The 19,302-nt window shown below is 34.6% G+C and overlaps 1 protein-coding gene across 2 annotated transcripts in view; it reads right to left on the bottom strand.

Moving 5' to 3' along the window:
• The window catches only part of AFTPH (aftiphilin), a 62,533-nt gene that overhangs the window by 8,444 nt on the left and 34,787 nt on the right, over positions 1-19,302 (bottom strand). Inside the window, exons 3-8 of one of the 2 annotated variants that reach the window (XM_037048036.1) lie at positions 15,934-16,085; positions 13,509-13,635; positions 13,041-13,097; positions 10,125-10,247; positions 4,264-4,324; positions 2,664-2,747 (exon numbers count right to left, since the gene is read on the bottom strand). In XM_037048036.1, the coding sequence (XP_036903931.1) occupies positions 2,664-2,747; positions 4,264-4,324; positions 10,125-10,247; positions 13,041-13,097; positions 13,509-13,635; positions 15,934-16,085 (604 nt within the window). The remainder of the gene's footprint in view (positions 1-2,663; positions 2,748-4,263; positions 4,325-10,124; positions 10,248-13,040; positions 13,098-13,508; positions 13,636-15,933; positions 16,086-19,302) is intronic. The other variant, XM_037048037.1, reaches the window with a different exon arrangement.

Here is a 19,302-nt window from a genome sequence, read left to right as displayed (position 1 = left end):
ACCCCCCCAGAAACTGCCTTCTGTTAACCCCCTTTGCAGATGACTAGCAGATGTAAATAGAGATCTCAGATGTTTAGAGAAATCAAACAAGCAGAAGCAGCTTCCACAATTACCATGTCCAACAAGGGAGGAAGGCTATAGAAAATGTTTGTTGACTCTCCCAAGTTCTTAATATTTCATTCAGGAGCAGTTTCAAAATATATTAAAAGGCCCTTTCTTCATATTTTTATAATATTAAGATATGGGCAGCAATTAAAATGCAAAAAATTACAGATGCCTGTAAAGGGACCAAACGAACCCAGAGTACCTCTTTTCTCCACTGTGGAAGGTTAGCTTCTAAGTAACTACAAAATTTCAGTATAGGTCTAAGGAATAATGCAGAATAAACTGCATTCTGACTGGCAACAGGAAAAGTGCTGATAAAAATTTACTTGGATTTGTAAAATACTGGCCGCTTGGCTGTCAAACAGTAAAGTAGGAGTTAAAAAAGCAACAACAAAAAAATCAACCTCCCCAAGCTCAAAACAAACACTAACAAAAAAAAAGTATTATGGCTATATTTTTCAAAAACAAAATAATTACCTACTCTATACTAATAATTAGAGAGTAATTCTTTTTAATAGAAGAGTTTAAAAAAACAAAACCTTAATGAGGCATAGTGCAGTTACATAACTAAAGCTAGCCAACCAAGTTCTATGCCAACCTCCTAAGTCTCACACACAAATAATTAAGTAACCGCAAGCTAAGACAAAATGACTTTCCCAGAAACAAGTCAGAAAAGGTGCAAGCAAGTGGTGAAATGGAATACTAAGGAAGGTGTCAAGAACTGCAGCTTGATGGCAAGTTTTAACAAAACTCAATAGCAATAAAAAGAAGCCAAAGCAACTTTGTAGTAATCAAGTTTATACAGCAGCTAGAGCATATTAATGAAAATACGGAACAAAAATATTTAAAAGGTTCCAAAGTAATGAGGACTGCATTTGACCATGCTAATTTCACTTCCATCACAGCTCTAAGCTTCCGAAACACTTGCTCTCCTCTAGCTGTGTATACTGAGCCTGGTTATCAGGTCATTTCTGTGCTTCTTCATGTGGTTAGATCATCTGCACTCCTATGGATGGTTTTTAACGGAGTTTGAAATGTAACCAAAGTTAAATTTAAACCAGGTTTTTAGGCATCCAAAAATAGTGGACTTGTTTAAATTATAATACAGTCATGACAGAAAAAAAAGCTGAGAGCAAATTAAAAATGGGAGCTTGGTAATTCATTCCTGGGACTACAGCAATAAGGAAATCAATACACACTTTTTCCCCATTAAGTATTAAAAACAACTAATCAGCTCACCCAGGTCATTCCATACATCAAGTGTATTTAGAATTTAAGTAAATAGGGAAATATCATTTTGAACTCAAAACCATACACAGATTGTTTTTTTCACATGCTTGCAAATCTTGGAAACAATGAACATGATAACCAGGGCTTAAATGTGAGGAACCGAGTCATTCTACCAAATGGCCTTGGACCTTCCTTAGAGCAGGATCAGATTTCCAAAACCAGACCTTGGAGAAGGGCATCCTCATTCCAGGCTGACCCTTAGCTGACTGATTTATGCTCCCCCACTTCCCATCATGGCACCTAAAACTGCTGGAAGTAGGTGGCAGGGTTATCTAGTTGAACAGAACAAACCCAGCAAATTCTCAGGAACCAGACTGGCTGTAACTGGATACTAGTGGGGACACTGAGGGATCCTCACTTTGCATCGACCTCTACATACAGCACCCAGTGGCGTCTGAGGATCAGTGGGCATGATTACCAGATCCCAGGTTGGGAGGCCAGTCATTAAAATCATAGTAAATAAAATATAAACATAAACATAAAAATGCCATTATATTTTAATCTTTTATTAAGTTAGAAAATGACAAAGTACATTAGTTCTTTGGTCAATGAACTGAACTTTTCCAGGGCTGAACATTAATTTAACAGGCACTCCAAGTAAGGTTTAATTTCTAACTTTTAGTATCTCATAGCAACTATGTTCTACTACTAACTTTTGTAAACTTTTTTGTCCTCCACATGGAAAACTAACAGCATACTTTCTATTTAAAAGCTACACAAAAACAATAATAGTTCTATGTGGAACTAAATAATTAAGTGCTGGACTCCAACATTTTGGAACCTAATTATACATCCATTAGCACTAATAAACAACTAATTGAATACTAGCATTTTAAAGGTTCTACTATCACAAGCACTACAATGTAAAGTCATCTTTGTGTACTAAAATATTCTTATATCTCTAAACTTTTATTTTTTCAAATGGCTTTATAGAATATGCTTTAAAAAATAAGCATGTAAAATATCGCATTTTTCATTTACAGGAAAAAACCCTGCCTTTAACTAAGGACATGAAGGCAATTTTATTCCTAGAAACTACTTTGAGCTCTGACTAGTACATTCTGAGAAAGCTTTCCTTAAAATACATTTCATGTAAGTCATTTGCTATGGTCAGCGACTAGAAAATACAATAGATAGGTGAAAGAAAAGTACTAGAAAGACATCACAGAGAAAGCAATCTACTTGTTTCCTTGTTTATAGGAAAGTCAAGTGATGTGGTCATGCTTTTAGTAAATAAACTGTAATCGTGGTTTTAACACTCTGCTGACCTGGGATTGTGGTGCTGCTGCTAGAGCTACTGTCATCCACGGGCCCAAAGAAATCAAGGTTCAGGAGAGTGGAACCTCCACTAGCTTGAAATTCAGTGACCGTGTTGGTAGGCAGCCACACAGAAGGTAAGCCAAGGGAGGAGGGGTTATGTGTAAAAAGGGGTAAGACACACACTTGAACATGCAGGTTATAATTAGTAGTCATTACACATTTTTAAATCAACATTAAAACAATGTGTACAGTATTAGTTTTTCATTACTAAGGACATTTCGGAAATAACAATTTAATTCGATGTACATTTTCTCATGTACAATGTAAATAATTTAACACTTGGTAAGGTTTTAGTTAGAAGTTCAGTTCTTTCAATCAAACTTGAAGCCATACCAGAAAGACCAAGGGGGAAATATACCCGTTAAAGGGAAACAATACTTGTATTTCAACCCAATATTGAATCACTGCACATGCCCAATCAGACTTTCATGTTAGTAATATTGGTTTCCAATCAATACATTTTTAAAAGTGACGAAGTTTTCAGTTTTAGGACACATGCCAATACATTAACTTAGTTTAAAATGAAACAAAATAATAAGGAATGTCATAACTGCCCTACCCTGATGTGCAACCTCAAGCTGTACTGTTCCCCTTTAACTCTGAAACAGTAATCAGAAATAGTGTACATTTTTAAAGTTGTTTGTTAATAAAAAAGCACGAGGATTTGACTAAATTAAGACACCAGACAACAGCAAAAGGTTCATCCAGGCTTTCCTTCAGCACTGTTACTCAATCGGATGCTTTCCCAATGTCCCAGGACCCCCACTCCATGGCAAAACTGACAGAATGACAGGTGTTTCAGGCAATGGCTCAAACAACTGATGAAGTGCAGGAGTAAGAGTTGTTATCTTAGGGTACAACTGAAACTTGTGGTGTCGGCACACTGGAAAGCAAGCATTTTTGTGTTAAAGACCCCACATTAACTATAAGAAGTTATTTCTTTTTCAGGAATTTCTCTTAAAGCCATGAGTGAAACCAATTATTTCTGGAACTACCTACCAGTATTTTGAGATACATTTTAGAAAAGGATCATGAAAATCATTCACCTTCCATTTGCATATAAGTACTCTATAAAATATTATTAAATCTGAAAACTACTTTGAGTCAGTAAGTACGGGTCTACTTGCACAATGTATTTGGTTAATTGTGCTTTGTGCTTTAAAGCAGCCTCTAGTCACAAGAATTTACATCCAAAAAAATTCTATAAATTAAAACTACAGAAACTAATTTCAAGGAAATTGAGCTTACCTAAAATATCATTTAAACTACCTAGATAGTTGTAAAAAATAAAGAAGCTTTTTGACTTAAGATAAAGAAACTAAAATTTTACCTAGCTACTTACTACCTATATTTGGACATTAATGTTAATAATAGTAATGGCTAATTTCTTGAGCAATTACTATTCAGAAAGAAAGCCTGAATTTCCAAAGATAAGAATAAGAAGTTATGTTCAAACAAAAAAAGGAAATCAGCAGAGAGAAGTTTGTCTGAACTTTGTAGCTTTCTTAACTCTAGCTCTGGTGCTAGAGGCTCTACGGAGAGACGTACCATCTAAAGGGTTAGTAAGGCCACTGCTACTCCAGTCAAACTGGACGGGTGGTAGAGACTCCTAGAGTTGAAAACCAAAAAATCAAAATTAATCAGCACAAATTGTAGCAACATGAAGAATCCTTAAAAAAAACACACACATAACTATTATAGCTAGATAATTAGGCAATAAATTACCTAAAGACAAAACTGGGATAATTTACAATTTCAGAAGGTTATCTACAAATAGTAACCCAAACTGAAATTGCAAAATTTATAAACAGTATAGTTTGTTAACATTAAAATAGTTGTTTCTGAGAAATGGAGTTATCTTTACATTTCAAAGAGGTATTTATGGACTGTTTCTATGTCAAGATTTCAACCTAGTCTCAAATCATAAACTATTGGTTTGATTATAATAAAAACATTAAAATATTTTAAAAAGTCACGGACTTTTTTCACTAGTGTGATTAAATTTAAATGACTAGCCACTTAAAATTTCTTAATAGAGAGTATAATACAATAGAGAAGGTACCCACTAAAAATAAGGAAACTTGGTTGAGACTGAGCAACTATGAATAACTAGTTGTATGACCATGTATGGTTAGTTTAGTTGGTCTCATTATACACATAAAATGGGAAGGTTCAAAGTGTAAGGTCTCTGGTTCTTTACAATTTTCCAAATTGTACACATAAGACAAAAAGTAGCACAAAACATTTTTTAAATGAGTATCACTTTATTTTAGGACTATTCTTGATGAGAAAAAATTGTGGGTTTTGGTTTTCTTCTTTTATTTTGAGGTGGTGTTAACAACACTTACTGAAATAACCCTGTGTTTTATTAGACTCTTAATATCAACATGTCGTCTTTTTTTATATCCCTTTGCTGTGTGTATAGGCACATGCTTTATTTTAAGGTAGGTACTTAAAAACTTAGTGCTCATTTTTTCTCCTACGTAGATGGATACTGTTCCCTCTAGGAAAGGAGCACGAATCCATGATTTTTGAAAGTCTAAAACCAAGATATTATAATAACAATTGTCTTGATAACTAGAATACCAATGATACACGACATTACTGTAAGCATCTCATTGCCCCCAGATCAGGTCAGGACTGGAGGCTGGAAGGGCCGGGGTGGGGGTGGGGGTGGAACAAACAAAGCAAAATGCTAACATTAGTAGCCACCAGGGACTAGGGATGGTTGTGGGAGGGGGTGAGGCGGTGACAGTGGGGGTGTGTATTGAGGGAGTTCTTTGCGGCGATGGAACTTTACTGCAGTTGTGGTTCTATAATCTTTCTGAAGATGCCACAGAACTATATACACATATTTTGCAAATGTCATATTGCTGGTTTTGATATTGTACTGTAATTATGTAAGACATAATCAGGAGGGAAACTGGTGAAGGTACAAGGCACCTTTTCTGTACTATCTTTGTAGCTTCCTGCGAATGTATAATTATTCTAACAAAAAATGCTGGTGAAAATCTAGTTTATAACCTGCTTACAAGACTGATAAACACCATTTAGAAAAGTTCTTCATTAGGTGACCTCAAAAACAAACAAATAAAAAACCTCTAGGCATTCTTACAGATCCAACTCACAATATTCACCTCCTATATCAGTGACACCTTCGTTATATTCATCCTTGACTAAATGGACAAAACCCAGTTTATGCAATAACAACATTTTTTGATAAATGGAGCAAAGCTCTTTCATTAACATGTTTTGTCTAAATGATATCAAGCAGCTGGACACTTAGAAATATTTCAGTGATTTGCTAGAATTTTAGCTTCTCATACAGGTGTACAGTATTTTAAAGACATAGCCAATAATACAGGGTGGGGTAAAAGTAGGTTTACAGTTGTTCATACAGAAAATAATACAATTAATAAATAATATAAGACTAAACTCTGTGTTTTATGTACTCACAACTATAAACCTACTTTTGCCCCACTCTGTATAATAATGAGGTGTTAAACACAAATGAGACTGATGAAAAATAGGACATCTAAGCAATTTTGGCTAATGACATTGATAAGAAAAAGCATTTTAAAACAACTTGAAGCAATGTGGTATGAATGATAACTGCAGCGACAAAACAAGGTCATAAAAAGAGCAAAAAAAGAAAGGAGACTAGAGACAGGAGACTTGGGTTCTCTGGTCTTAGCTGTACCTCAGATTTTGGGCATATCACTTAGCCTCCCCAAATATGTTCTCTTATTGTAAAAGGAGAACACAATGACAGATGGTCATTTTTTTTATTCTACCTCTAAAATCCTGATTCACAACTGAAATAGCCACATCAAGTAGCCTAAAAGAGGAATTTTGTTAGTGGTGAGTAGTGAATTAAACGCTAGTCAGAGAGTTGAGTGTATTCAGCAGTGAATAAAGGGTGGTTAAAAGTATTGATCCTTCTAAGAGGGAAATCAGTAATGACACTATGGATGGTGTGAGCTTGAAATCCAGTGGATAAGGATTTTAAAAAGAAAAAAAAAAGAACCCCAAAGGAATCACTATTGCTTTGTACACATAAGCTGTCTTTTCAGTTAAAAGTTATCTTTGGGAAAAAAAAACACCCTTAACAGTTGTTGGTAAGTTATTAAAATTCCTGAAGAAGAGATGCAGTGGCTACAAGATTAATGACTACAAGGTCATTTGGAAGAAAGAACAAAAAATTCAGTGGGTACCAAAATTGAGCTAGAATAGGCAGATAAAAAAGCATGTAATCATAATAAGAATTATGCAACTATGCCAAGTTTGAAAGTCAATGTTTAGTGCTGCCAAAAAAAAAAGTTCATGAAAGGAAGGTTTGGTATATGTTTTTTTAAATGAGATATTGAATAGCTTTTTCCGACACACATTTTGTTAAGCTTCTAGCACTAAACACTGTAGCTTTTTCACTGAAAACTATGACTAGCAGGAAGACATAACAGCATTACTGCATGGCCAAAAAGTAAAATAAAAGTAATATACATGCTGCATGCCAAAGAATAGTGGGAAAAAAGAGCACTTCGTACAGGGAAAATCTTCACAATGCATATCAGATGTTTGTAGAATTTTTAACCTGCATCACAAGCACGAAGTCAAGCAAAGATCATACGATTTAGTGATGGAGGTCTGACATCTCAGCACAGAAGTCCGACATGTGTACTGAAATCTGTCTGAGTGTGTGTATGTTAGAATGAAGATTTACATGGCTTCACGTCGATTCAGAACTAAGTTTGAACAGCTTCCATTGGGAAATAATATTTTCACTGATTCTCAGAAAAGCCTAAAAACTAAAGCTAATGAGGATCACAAACTATAACAAAAAAAAGAGGATAATCTTTTTAATTCACTATTTATGTGTGTATTTTTTTAAAAGAAATGTGTACACTAATAATAAAAAGATTAAAAAGATCTGTTTTACATAAGTAGCAAGAGACCAAGTTCCATCTTCTAACAAAAAAGTTAGTTGCTAGAAATTTCTATGCTTGCCTATAAACAAGGAGACACCAATCCTTTGATTATGAGTACATAAGGGTATATGTTCATGAATAGAAATGGCAACATACTATGGAGCTGCAGCTAACCTCCATTACATTAACACACATTAATTTAAGTCTTTCATGAAATGAACATGTTTGTATTAGGGCATCTAGACTACTTTTAGTCATGTCTATTATTGTATTGCATAATAAAGATATAGATGACTAGAATTAAATATGTAAGATCAATTAAATTAGCAAGAGGCAAAAATGATGAGTGGTAGCTAACCCTGACAAAATAAGCAATAGTTTATGGGGCTGGAACACATGGAAGTGGATAGATGGAGGAAAAAGGAGGAAGGAGAAAAGCAAAACTAGCAACAAGTGGCCTCCACTGAGAAGAGCACCATTTTCAGTTAATGAACCAGCACTGTGAGAATAAGAATGTTGATTATAGCCCTGGCTGGTGTAGCTCAGTGGATTGAGCACAGGCCTGCGAACCAGAGGATTGCGGTTCGTTTCCCAGTCAGGGCACATGCCTGGGTTTCAGGCAGGTTCCCTGAAGGCCAACTCCCAGCAGGAGACATGTAAAAGGCAACCATACATTGATGTTTCTCTCCCTCTCTCCTTCCCCTCTAAAGATAAAGAAATAAATAAAATCTTTTAAAAAAAAAGAATGTTGATTATGGCAGCAGTGGAAATGTGCTGTGGAAGTGATTTTGGAATCTGCATAGAGAAGGCAGGCCTGGGAGAGCAGTTGATATCCAGAAGGCAATGAAAGGAAGATAACTAAGGACAGATCTTCCTACTGAGACATTTTACCCACGCAATCTTGCCTGTTGTCCAGACATTGAGGCCAGGAATTTTATGCATCAGGCCTCCTTGCCCACTAATTCAGTGCCAGTTGTAAACTGGTTTCAAAGGGATTTAAAAAGAATTTTTATCCTCACCCAAGGACATTTTTTCATTCTTTTAGAAAGTCAGGAAGGGAGAAAGAGAAGCACTGACAGGCTGTCTCCCATATGCACCTGGTCTGGGGAATCATACCTGCCTCACCCAGGGATCAAACCCGCAACACGGGCACGTGCTCTGATGGAGAATTGAACCCATAACCCTTTGGTTACTGGATGACACTCCATCCAACTGAGCCTCAAGGAGACTTTAAGCTATGCCCAGGTATAAACCACAGTGGTACACAGCAGTAATAGTAGATATTTCTTGAAACACACTTGAAAGGGTAGATACTTGCTTTATATCGTTATTTTCTAAAGTACGTTTTTCGAAACATTAATGCTATAATGTTAGGACTCTTCCCCTAGTCCCAGCAGCAAAGGTCCTGTGGCTAAATTAATTTGAGACATGCATTAAAATTAATTAGGGTTATTTACTACAAGATTTTTCAGAGTCCTTAATGTGTGTGTTGTGACTCTCTGAGTAGGGTACAATATGAAGTTACTTCCCAAACTTGTTTCGCCCTGAAACCCCCTTTCAGGGGCACTTCTTGGAGGCCAGTATTTAATGGAGCACATATTTTGGGAAAGGCTGTCCAAATGTACACTTGTGTTAGATACAACTGAAGATGATGTTTACATTAAAAATGACAAACAGAGGAAGGATACAGTTTCAATATGGTAATATTCACTTAAAAATATCAATCTTCTAAAAAACAGTATTGTACCTGCACTGAATCAGTTTCTGATTTGATGCAGGAAAAATAAGCAAACTAAAATGGTTATTTTCCCCCGGATAAAAAGTGAGAGGGGATGCTTTCATATTATACATATTAGACTAAAATAAAATTTGTCCTTAAATGTGCTTAGGAGGTAAAGAATAAGAAAGGTAAAAGAGCTTTCTTTTTTTATTTCACAGACTGCTTTATTAAATGTCACATCATTTTCAACCAGAGTAACAATTACACCCAAACTCCCCAAACAACAGTTTTTGATGTAATCAACACACCCAAATTTTGTTACTTTATGAAATTTTGCAAGCTTCAAGAAAAATACATAATAGCAAACGTGATCCCATTTATTTCTTTTTTGGAAATCCAGCACTTATCAGACTTGTGTGTCAGTAATTACGACCATACAATGTTCAAGCTGTGAGGGATTTTTAGGGATGCGTGTTTCAGTCTTCCTGTTACAGGGAAAGAGACTAAGGCTTGGATAGGTTTAAAGGACTTACCCATAACTAGCCAGTCCCCAATTTGTGCCTTTCTATTCTTGGAAATTAAAGATAATTTGTTTATTGTATTCTAAGAAATGTTACTTAGCAAGTAATCAAAAGTCACACCCATCAGGAAGTTAAATTTTTAAAATACCTTAAAAACTAAGTTATATATCAAGGGAAACAACAGTGTATGTGGACATGAGTATAAATATGCATGAATCTATTCGTACACACAGGTATTTTTACCTGGAATTGGTCAGATGTACATGTGTTCATTTCTGGTGACATGGTGGTTGTCTGACCGATGGAAGCAATTTTTTCTGCAGCAGATAATGGTTTCAATGGTTCCTTGGTGGGCTCTAGCATACCCTGAAACAGGTATATTAGCCATTAGTTTGGGGAGGATATCAAGTTATAAACTTTACAAGAAACTTAAAACAGAAAGGAAAAAACAGGTCATTTGGAAAGTCACTAAAAACAAAAGGAACCATCCATAAATTTTGTTCAGAGAAAATCTTGCAGCACGATGATGAGAAATGTTTCACAATAATACCTTGGGAAAACAAAATTTTGAAGTAAGAACTTGTATTTTAAATCAAATTTGTTTCAAAGTGACTGGTTATCACTGCCACATAAAAGCAAAAACCCAAGTTGCCATGGTGGGAATGGGGAGCGTCTAAGAGGCAAGCAGAGCAGTGTAGTAGATCCTGGCCCTCACAGTGCAAGAAGTTTGTGATATTTCCGACACTGAATCTGCAGGAGAGGGCACCCTTCATACACATTACACTATGGGGGTGCCTGGAGAAGTGAGAGATGATTTTAAAACATACTATCAAATGTGATGACATCTACATGCTTCAATGTAGATGGGTTTAGTGTTTGATTCTAGCTCAACTAAAAAATGGGAGCTTTAATACTTAGTTCTTTGGACTGGCAAAACAGAGACACATCCATTTCAGCGGGGAAAATGTCTTACATGTTCTACTAGGTGTGTAAAAATCTAACATACTTTTTGAGTAAGAAAGACATTCAGAATGAATGTAGAAACAAATAAAAAAATCAGCATTTTGCATCAACACTCTACCAAACACTAATAATAATGGGTAATAATCCAGGTTACTGGCCTGAAAAAAGCCAAGCTTTTACACAATTTAAAATAATGCTTGATAACCAATTGAATATTTATCAATCAGATCCAAATAAAAATTCCCCCTTATTGTGAGCTAGGGGGTGGGAGTGGGCAAAATTAAAGCCACCAAGTAAATAATGTTAGAATCTGTAAATTTCTAAAAACAAGTTTTCAGGAGAACTTCCTCCCCCTCAAAATAGGGCATAAGCTACCTAAAGCAATTTACAGACTGAATTCATGAATGCGTGGTCTAACACTATCACAAACATTATCCAGGCTTTCTAGTGTGCCCTTACACAAGGAAACTATGCATTTGGCAGAAACTATGCAATTTGGCATTAGTCTTAATCAACTTTTTAAATGTGAACTATCACTAAACCAGTGTTTCTCAAAGTTGTCCCCAACCAGTAGTTTCTATATCTTCTCATCACCTGGGAACTTGTCAGAGGTGCAAATTCTTGAGCCCTGTCCCAGACCTACTGAGTAAGAAACTGAGGGTGGTAACCAGCAACGTGTTTTTAACAAGTCTTCCAAGCAGTTCACATCAAAGTCCAAGAACCAATGATTTAAATAATTATTTCAGATACTATTTCTCCAGATGAGATAAAAAGATATCGAACATCGCATGCTTCATGGGAAAAACTGGGGTATAATGAAAATTTGAAGCCAGAGATGAAAAGAATAAATTTCTAAATGTAAGGTATCACAAAAATGAATGAGATGATATACTAAGTCAACTTTGGTATATTAAAAGCTTATAAAAATGAAAAATTATTACTAATAAATATTGTAATTAAGATAGCAAAATAAAGCATAAATATTTGCCTCTAACTTCTAACTAAACTTCAAGAACTAGCTAATGTGATGAGCCTGCACATAAGCATTAAGTAGGTTACCACTGAATGAATGCGACAATAACAACTTCTAGAACGCTTCTCTTTGAGAAAAAAAGAAATATAAATAACCAAAATGCTAGAAAAATGTTCTGGATTATATTTACCCACAACAGAAAAGAGTGTAGGGATAATCAAGGTGTTCTAAAAATACAAGATAACTATTTATTAAGGAGCAGAAACTGGAAAGAATGAGCACAAAAAAAGGTTTTTGTCCAATTCCACAAAACAAACAAAACTATAAAAACAGAACAAAGCAAACCAGTCCAATTTGATATCAATAATTAGAGCTTATTCACAGAACGTTTTAGATTAAAGAAAGATCAGGTTCCACAGCAAATTCATTTGTACATGCACACAAAGGGCTACAATTTAAATTCCACACCAAGAGTTTCTTAGTTTTTTATTTGTTTCTTAAACATAGTATTTTCCCTTATTTTCAAGTTATTGGCAAAAGAATTTAAAAATATTTTTAGTTGAACAGATTGGACATTTTTATTTACCAATAACTGAAAGACACACAAAAAAAACACAAACATATCCAACTTTAAAATGTGACTGAATCTTGATAAGGTACAGAATGAAAATTCCTCAGTTATCCTGGACTACCTGGCATATCTAAAAAAAAAAATTTCAACACATTTAAAACATTAATGGAAACAGTAAGGATCAATTATATGCCCTTGTCATTTTCAGTTACTATAATATGGTATTTCCAAGTTTTTATATACATCCTTCTTCTCAATATTTCATCATTTAAATTGATCACAACTGGATTAGAACAAATGGTATCTAAACCTTTAGATACTTCAGCTTCTATTTAAAAGCAAATTTAAGAAAAAAGAAAAACCTTTTGAGGTGCATTTTACAAAGACTTACTATGAGCACTAATAGTACTAAAATAAAAGTGATTTTCAATCTAAGACAAAAGTCTGTTAACTAATAGAATATAGAAAAATATCCTCAGATCAAGATTTAAAGAGATTTATGAGATCAAAAAGGATATTTTATTTATTCCCCTAATGTTCCCAGATTAAATGCCCTTAAAATACTTTCCATGTCATACATACTATGTAAAATGATTTTACAGAATAAATACTGTAATAATGGTAAGCACACACAGAAAAACTTTGTACTCACCAACCCTGCTGCATACATGGGCACTATAACAGGTTGCTTCTTATTCCCTGTGAAGAGCTACACACATGTGTTAGAGAGAAAGAACATATATTTAGAGAATGATCTGTCATACAATGGAATGCTTTCCAAAATGTACTTGCAATGCTTTACTACATACATTATAAATGATAAACTGAAGAAATTGTCAGATTGCCCATATCGGGTTGTATTTTTGATCTCCCAGCCCAATTACTTCATTTTATAGTTAAGAAAACACACTAAACAACTTTTTCTAAAAATAGGAAATGTTGACTGGAGAAAAATTTAGATTTATGTTTAAAAGTTAGCATATTTGAAACACATGAACATTTAAACCAACAAATATTTATTTTTCTGAAGAGCTAGTTTATCACTGCTTGAATAGAAGTGTAACCATCTAAAACATCCATAGGTTGATTAAAGGATTTTCCAAGGTACTAACAAACTCACAATGTTTCGGGTGTCTATTCCCAAGGAGCACAAAAGCTTCTTGTTGCTATGGGAGCCGCCCCATTGATATCTCAAGCCATGTGCGTCGTGGATATCCTGTAGCTCGGCCCATACATCCAGCAGTTCCCTGTAAAAGGTCACAATGAAGCCACCAATAGTGGTTTACTCAACACCTTTCACCATGAATTCTACTTTTAATGTGACTGTGAAATATTATACATGCCAATTAGTCTTGAGGCTATCATGGATATACAACAATTAATCTGAATGAAATTAACAGCCAACACTTGTAGACATTAGAAAAGTAACTAAGTTAAACTCATTTGAAACAATATACTAGGCACCAAGCAAAAATTTACCCTGTATGTTTTTTCATACTAAAGCAAACATACCCATATTTTGCATCATATAATGTGCTTCCATGTATCATGTGTGCACATGACACACAGGATTATTATATCCATTATTACACACCTGGAATGTAATCATTATACCCATATATAATGTGTCCTTATTTTGCCTTAAAAAATCTGAGCAAAAAAGTGTACATTTTACATGGCAAAATACAATATTTAAAGGGAGGAAAGAAACCAACTCAGCATTCCACCTTCTCATTACAGCCATTTAATATTTGTGTTTCTTCCTTTGAGTCCTGATTCCCAAACACAGCTGTAATTATAGCATATATATAATTTTGTATTCTTTTTTTCAGATTTTAAGAATTTCCTGTTACATATGTATGTTTTTCAATGGCTGTGTAATGTTCTATTAAGACACAAGCACCATCATTTATTTAGCTATAATCCTATAGCTTTAAGTAAGATTTACTGTTCAGCTCTTAGTGTAAGGCAGAAGTATCTCCTTGTATTTTATGATGTGTGTTGTTACTGAGTTAGTTCCTTAGAATGAATCTCCTGGAAAGAGATTCTTGGGTCCAAGAATATGAACTATCTGTACAACTAGCAATTAAAAAAAATACATCTAGACAATTTCAAGCTGGCAAAATATCAACCTTTGTGTCCCTTTCTCTCCTCAGATATTATTCCAAAACAAAAATCCAGAAGCAAAAATAATCTCCATCTCCAATGAAATTAAGAGATACTTAAGACCCTGAGCCAGAAATACTGAGGTCACAAAGAGGGACGAAGGAGAGATCCGTGGAGGGAGACAACGCCTCCAGAGGTGAAAGCAATAAAATGTAAGAATCTAGAAATAAGAGTGCATTGAAATTAAAATCTGAGAATCAATCTAGAGCCTCTAAGAGCTTATAATTAACAGGAGTTCCAGAAAGAAAATGGAGGGAAGGTTAAGTGTCACTACAAGAAAACTGCCCCAGACTGAAGAACAGAAGTCTCCAGATTGAAAGGTCCTACCCAGGGCTCAGTCCAATGAATGAATCAAGACTCATATTTCATTGTGAAATTTCAGAATACCAGCAACAAAAGACACTAAATTATGAATTTAATGTGAGAGTATAAGAAAGTAAAACTTTATTATTTATCTCTTATGTACCTTTTTTTACTCAGGAGGTTACTAGAGGAAGTTGCCAAGGTGATGTGTGTCTAAGGGGCCTGGAAAGGAAGATAAGGGACTCCAGAAAAAAAATGGAATGGTCAGCCTGACAGGTTGGATTACAAGTAAGACTGTATTAACAGGCTGTTGACTAGTAGGAAGAGATTTAGAAATGGAAAAAAGAGAGCCAATGATTAAGTCCATGAAAAAGTTGTACTATAAAGAAAATAGGGGCTAAGCAAGGAACCTTATTTAAATGATTACAATAATGAAAATACCAAATAAAATTTAACTGAAACCTATAAACATATTGGGATGATAAAGGGAGGAGAATAGCAGATATAAGATCTAAATTCTCATCTATCGCACTACGAAGTTAAAAGATAATATGTAAGACTGAGTAATTAGAATACTGATTTTATATATCTATGTCTATGTCTGTGTCTATATCTGTATCTATATCTATATCTATATAGAGAATGTGAGCGTGCACAAGAGTGCAAGCGAACTTAAAAATGGAGAAGCAGAGAGGTTTTTTAAAAAATCATGTCTTTTGCCCTGGCTGGATCACTCAGTTGGTTGGAACGTCATTCGTACACCAAAAGTTGTCGATTTGATCCCTGGTCAGGGCACATACTTATTTGGATGCAGGTTTGACCCCTGGTTGGGGTACAAACAGGAGGCAATGGATCAATGTTTCTCTTACATCTCTCTTTCTCTAAAATCAATAAAAACATCCTTGGGTGAGGACTAAATATATAAATATCATATCTTTTAGCACAATATGATTTTTTAAACTTTAACACAAAGTTTTAGAACCATAATGTTTTAAGATAACCTTATAAATTACCACATATAAAGTTGAAATTAACACATATAAATGTTATCTAACAACTGTCTACTACTTACTTACCCACTTTCAGCTAAGGCCTCTCTTGTTTTTATTGGCAAGGTGTTTGTTTCCAGTAAGTGCTTCAGGGAAGTAACTTCTTCTTCAGCATCAGGTACAAGTATGGAAGGAAAACATGCTTCGAAAATTCGCTCCAGGCGGTTTAGTAAAGCTGTCTGTACCAAAACATGCCCCAAAAGTTTATTTTCATCTCTCCAGCTTTAATAATGTCATGATTTTGTCATCACACACACAGGGAAACTACCAGTCAGGTAGCGCAACTACTCACAGACAGCTGTTTTAAATGATTACTCTAAATAATCATGGCGATACAGTGGTGAAAAATAAATGTAGTTACACACCAAGCACCATACCTTGTAGTTAAGAAACATCATGTTATTTAATCCATTAGGAAAATCTACAAAGAAGAAATTATTACCCAATTGTAAAGTGGGAGGGCAATCTCAAATTTTGAATAAGCAAAAATAAAAACAAATACCAGACAGGATCCATATTCTTCACGGCACATTGGGATGCTTCTTATTACCACTCACATACTCTAGATTTAGGAACAGTAAGATTGGATGCTTGTACAGTATCCTATTATAGTTGAACAAACTTTTTTTTATGGAGATAAAGTTGAATTTTGAAACTGCTGCTAACAGAACAAACTAAAGGAGGAAAGAATGTCTCAATTTTTACTCAGAAATTCAATAGCTTGTTTATTATTCTGATGATAAGTGTCATCTTTCAGAAATTTCATTTCTGTACTCTTTTTTGGTGTGTATATGAGTATATATATATATTTTTTAATAAAACACTGCCTTTCTTACAAGCAAAACCTGCATATTCCCATGTATTTTCTCCAAGAACATTGGTATTTGGAGTATTTGCATTAATTAAAGCTTATTAGATTTAGATTAACTTTTGGGGGGTACCATTAGGTTTATTCTACATGTGCAAACCAACAATAACATTTATTCCCACTTTCTTATTCTAGATACATGTAAAATTGAATAGTAGCTCAACTTACTGCTTAAACATCAAATAGGAGTACAAATTGTTAATAAATTAAAGCTTGATGGAAGATTACGTGTACTTCTGAAAATGATACCCAGTGTACAAGAAAATGCCACATCACTGTGGTGCTTCCTACCAAACAATGCAAACAGATTAACACTTGATTTCTGTTGTTTAGTACAGTCAGCAAGTGGAAAAATCAAAATCAAAAGGAAAAATGTTCACAAATACATTTTCCCAACTAATTCTTTTGAAACTAGCACCAGAGCAAAAACCCTAACAATGCACAGTCTCAGGGTGCTCTTCTGCCATCTTTGCCAGTTACTCTAAAATCTTTACTATAGTCACATCTATGATCTGAGAAAAGTTATCGGTATCAATTATGAAACCTCCAGTAACAAGTAGGCTCAAGATCCCAAGGCTTGTGAAACCTGAGTGTGTCAAGGGGACTGTGCTTAAAGCTTCAACAGAGGGAATGGGCAGACATTACTTTTAAAGGGATCAGATAACCATCTAATTGGAAACATGAGGAGTGAGGGCCTCTCCTGGGCAGGGAAGGTAAACAAAAACTCACATAAGACCAAATTTTATGTCTGTAAATTAAAACAGAATCTTTCTGGTATCTTCTTTGTTAGCCTTTTAATGAGATAGAAAAAAAAATTTATTGAAGGAAGAAATGACCCCAAACACATTCAATCATTTGGGCAATATTACAGATATCAAGTTTTAGGTACATCAGTGAGCAAGGTCTTAATTTAGTGGAATGTACTTGAGGAAACAGAACATTAATCTAATCACCTCAATTTTTTAATTCTTCTCCAACCTCTTCTCATTAAGAATATAAATTACATGGAAATTTTAAAAGAAAGTTCTGTTTATCTTCAAGATTAGATATTATATTAAATAACTTGAAATCTATTGTTGAAGCAGGCAATTTTTTTCTGAATAGGGTCAGAAAGTATTTTCAGCTTTGCAGACCATCCATAAACAAGTAAGTGTGGGTGTGTTTTAGTGAAACTTGATGTCCTAAAACGGGCGACAGGGCAGATTGGTCTCTCAGGCCACAGGCTCGCCCAACTGAGGCAGAGCAATAAGTAACAAAGATCCAAGTAACGAGGGCCCACTAACAGAACAGCCCTGTCCAACACAAGGAGGGACTCTTAAAAATTCAACAAGTAGCTAACAGAATTAATAAAGATTTTGATTAAAATTAAATTTCCTCTAACATATTACTTTTTAAGGTATATCAGTTTACAACTACCCACAAGACCAGTTTGGTGGTAAAAAGGCATCCTCTGAAAGGAGTTTCTTACTACTCTACTGTCTTGTTCATGGTAGTAAGTAATCCCACATTTTATTTACTCCAGTTAGTAAATGGCTGATGTAATTATAACACTTTTAATAGAGATCTGTGGATTAAAGGGGCTGAGGCTCAGATTCTGGATTTATGAACTTGGAGATCAAAAGGTTTACCTCACAGGGTATATGATAAACTAGAGGGTAAGTACTTGGCACCTAGTGTGTGCTCAAGAGGTGGTAGTTTTATCACTACTATGTATTACACAGATAATACACATACACACAGTGGCCTGCCAGGGAATAAAAATGTCAAAACTAGGTTCAAGTCTCATTAAGAATGTTTCTCTATCATTCTTTAGCATTCTAAATCATTATGAAAAAAACTTGTCTCAATCTGTCAATTTCTACCATGTTACAACAGGAAATTAAGTAATCCCAATATTTTGTGTCCTCCCCAAGATCCTCCTATTGAGTTGGAAAAAAGTACCTAACTGAAAAAGATCTATTTAAAAGCAAAATAGAACCTGTTACTGCTACTATCTATGAATATTCAACTTTGGAAACTGGTGAACATTTTGATTGACTTGTTGGCATTTGTGATTTAAATCTTGATCACATTATGAAACATGAAATGCATAAACCACACATTACGTGTGTTTAAGAGTGCTTTACTTTCCAAGAAGCACAATCAAGTTAAAAGTTCAAAAATGTGATAGAACAGTGTCCAAGTTATTTGGTATGATAGGTAAAAGACTATAACTAACATAATGCTCAGAAGACAAGTTAAACAACATACCACAAGAACAGTTTCTCTTGTGACCAAGCAAGCAGGTTTCTTTTAAGAAGCAGATATTCCAAAGAAAAGTATAATCATACACTAAATTTTAAAAAATCATTGTGTTTTGGACATAATATTTGAGCATGAGGTAAAAGAGATCCAAAACAGGGTGAGCAGGAGTAGGTTTATAGTTGTAATACAAACAAATAATACAATAATAAATAAATAATAATATAAGAATAAACTGTGTTTTACATACTTACAACTGTAAACCTACTTTTGCCCACCCCTGTATT

This window comes from Sturnira hondurensis, unplaced genomic scaffold, assembly GCF_014824575.4.
Source record: "Sturnira hondurensis isolate 20B ecotype Veracruz unplaced genomic scaffold, ASM1482457v3 Scaffold0006413, whole genome shotgun sequence".
NCBI classification, from domain to species: domain Eukaryota; kingdom Metazoa; phylum Chordata; class Mammalia; order Chiroptera; family Phyllostomidae; genus Sturnira; species Sturnira hondurensis.
The sequence above is the reverse complement of the archived record's forward strand: the minus strand, read 5'-3'. Positions and strand labels throughout refer to the sequence as shown.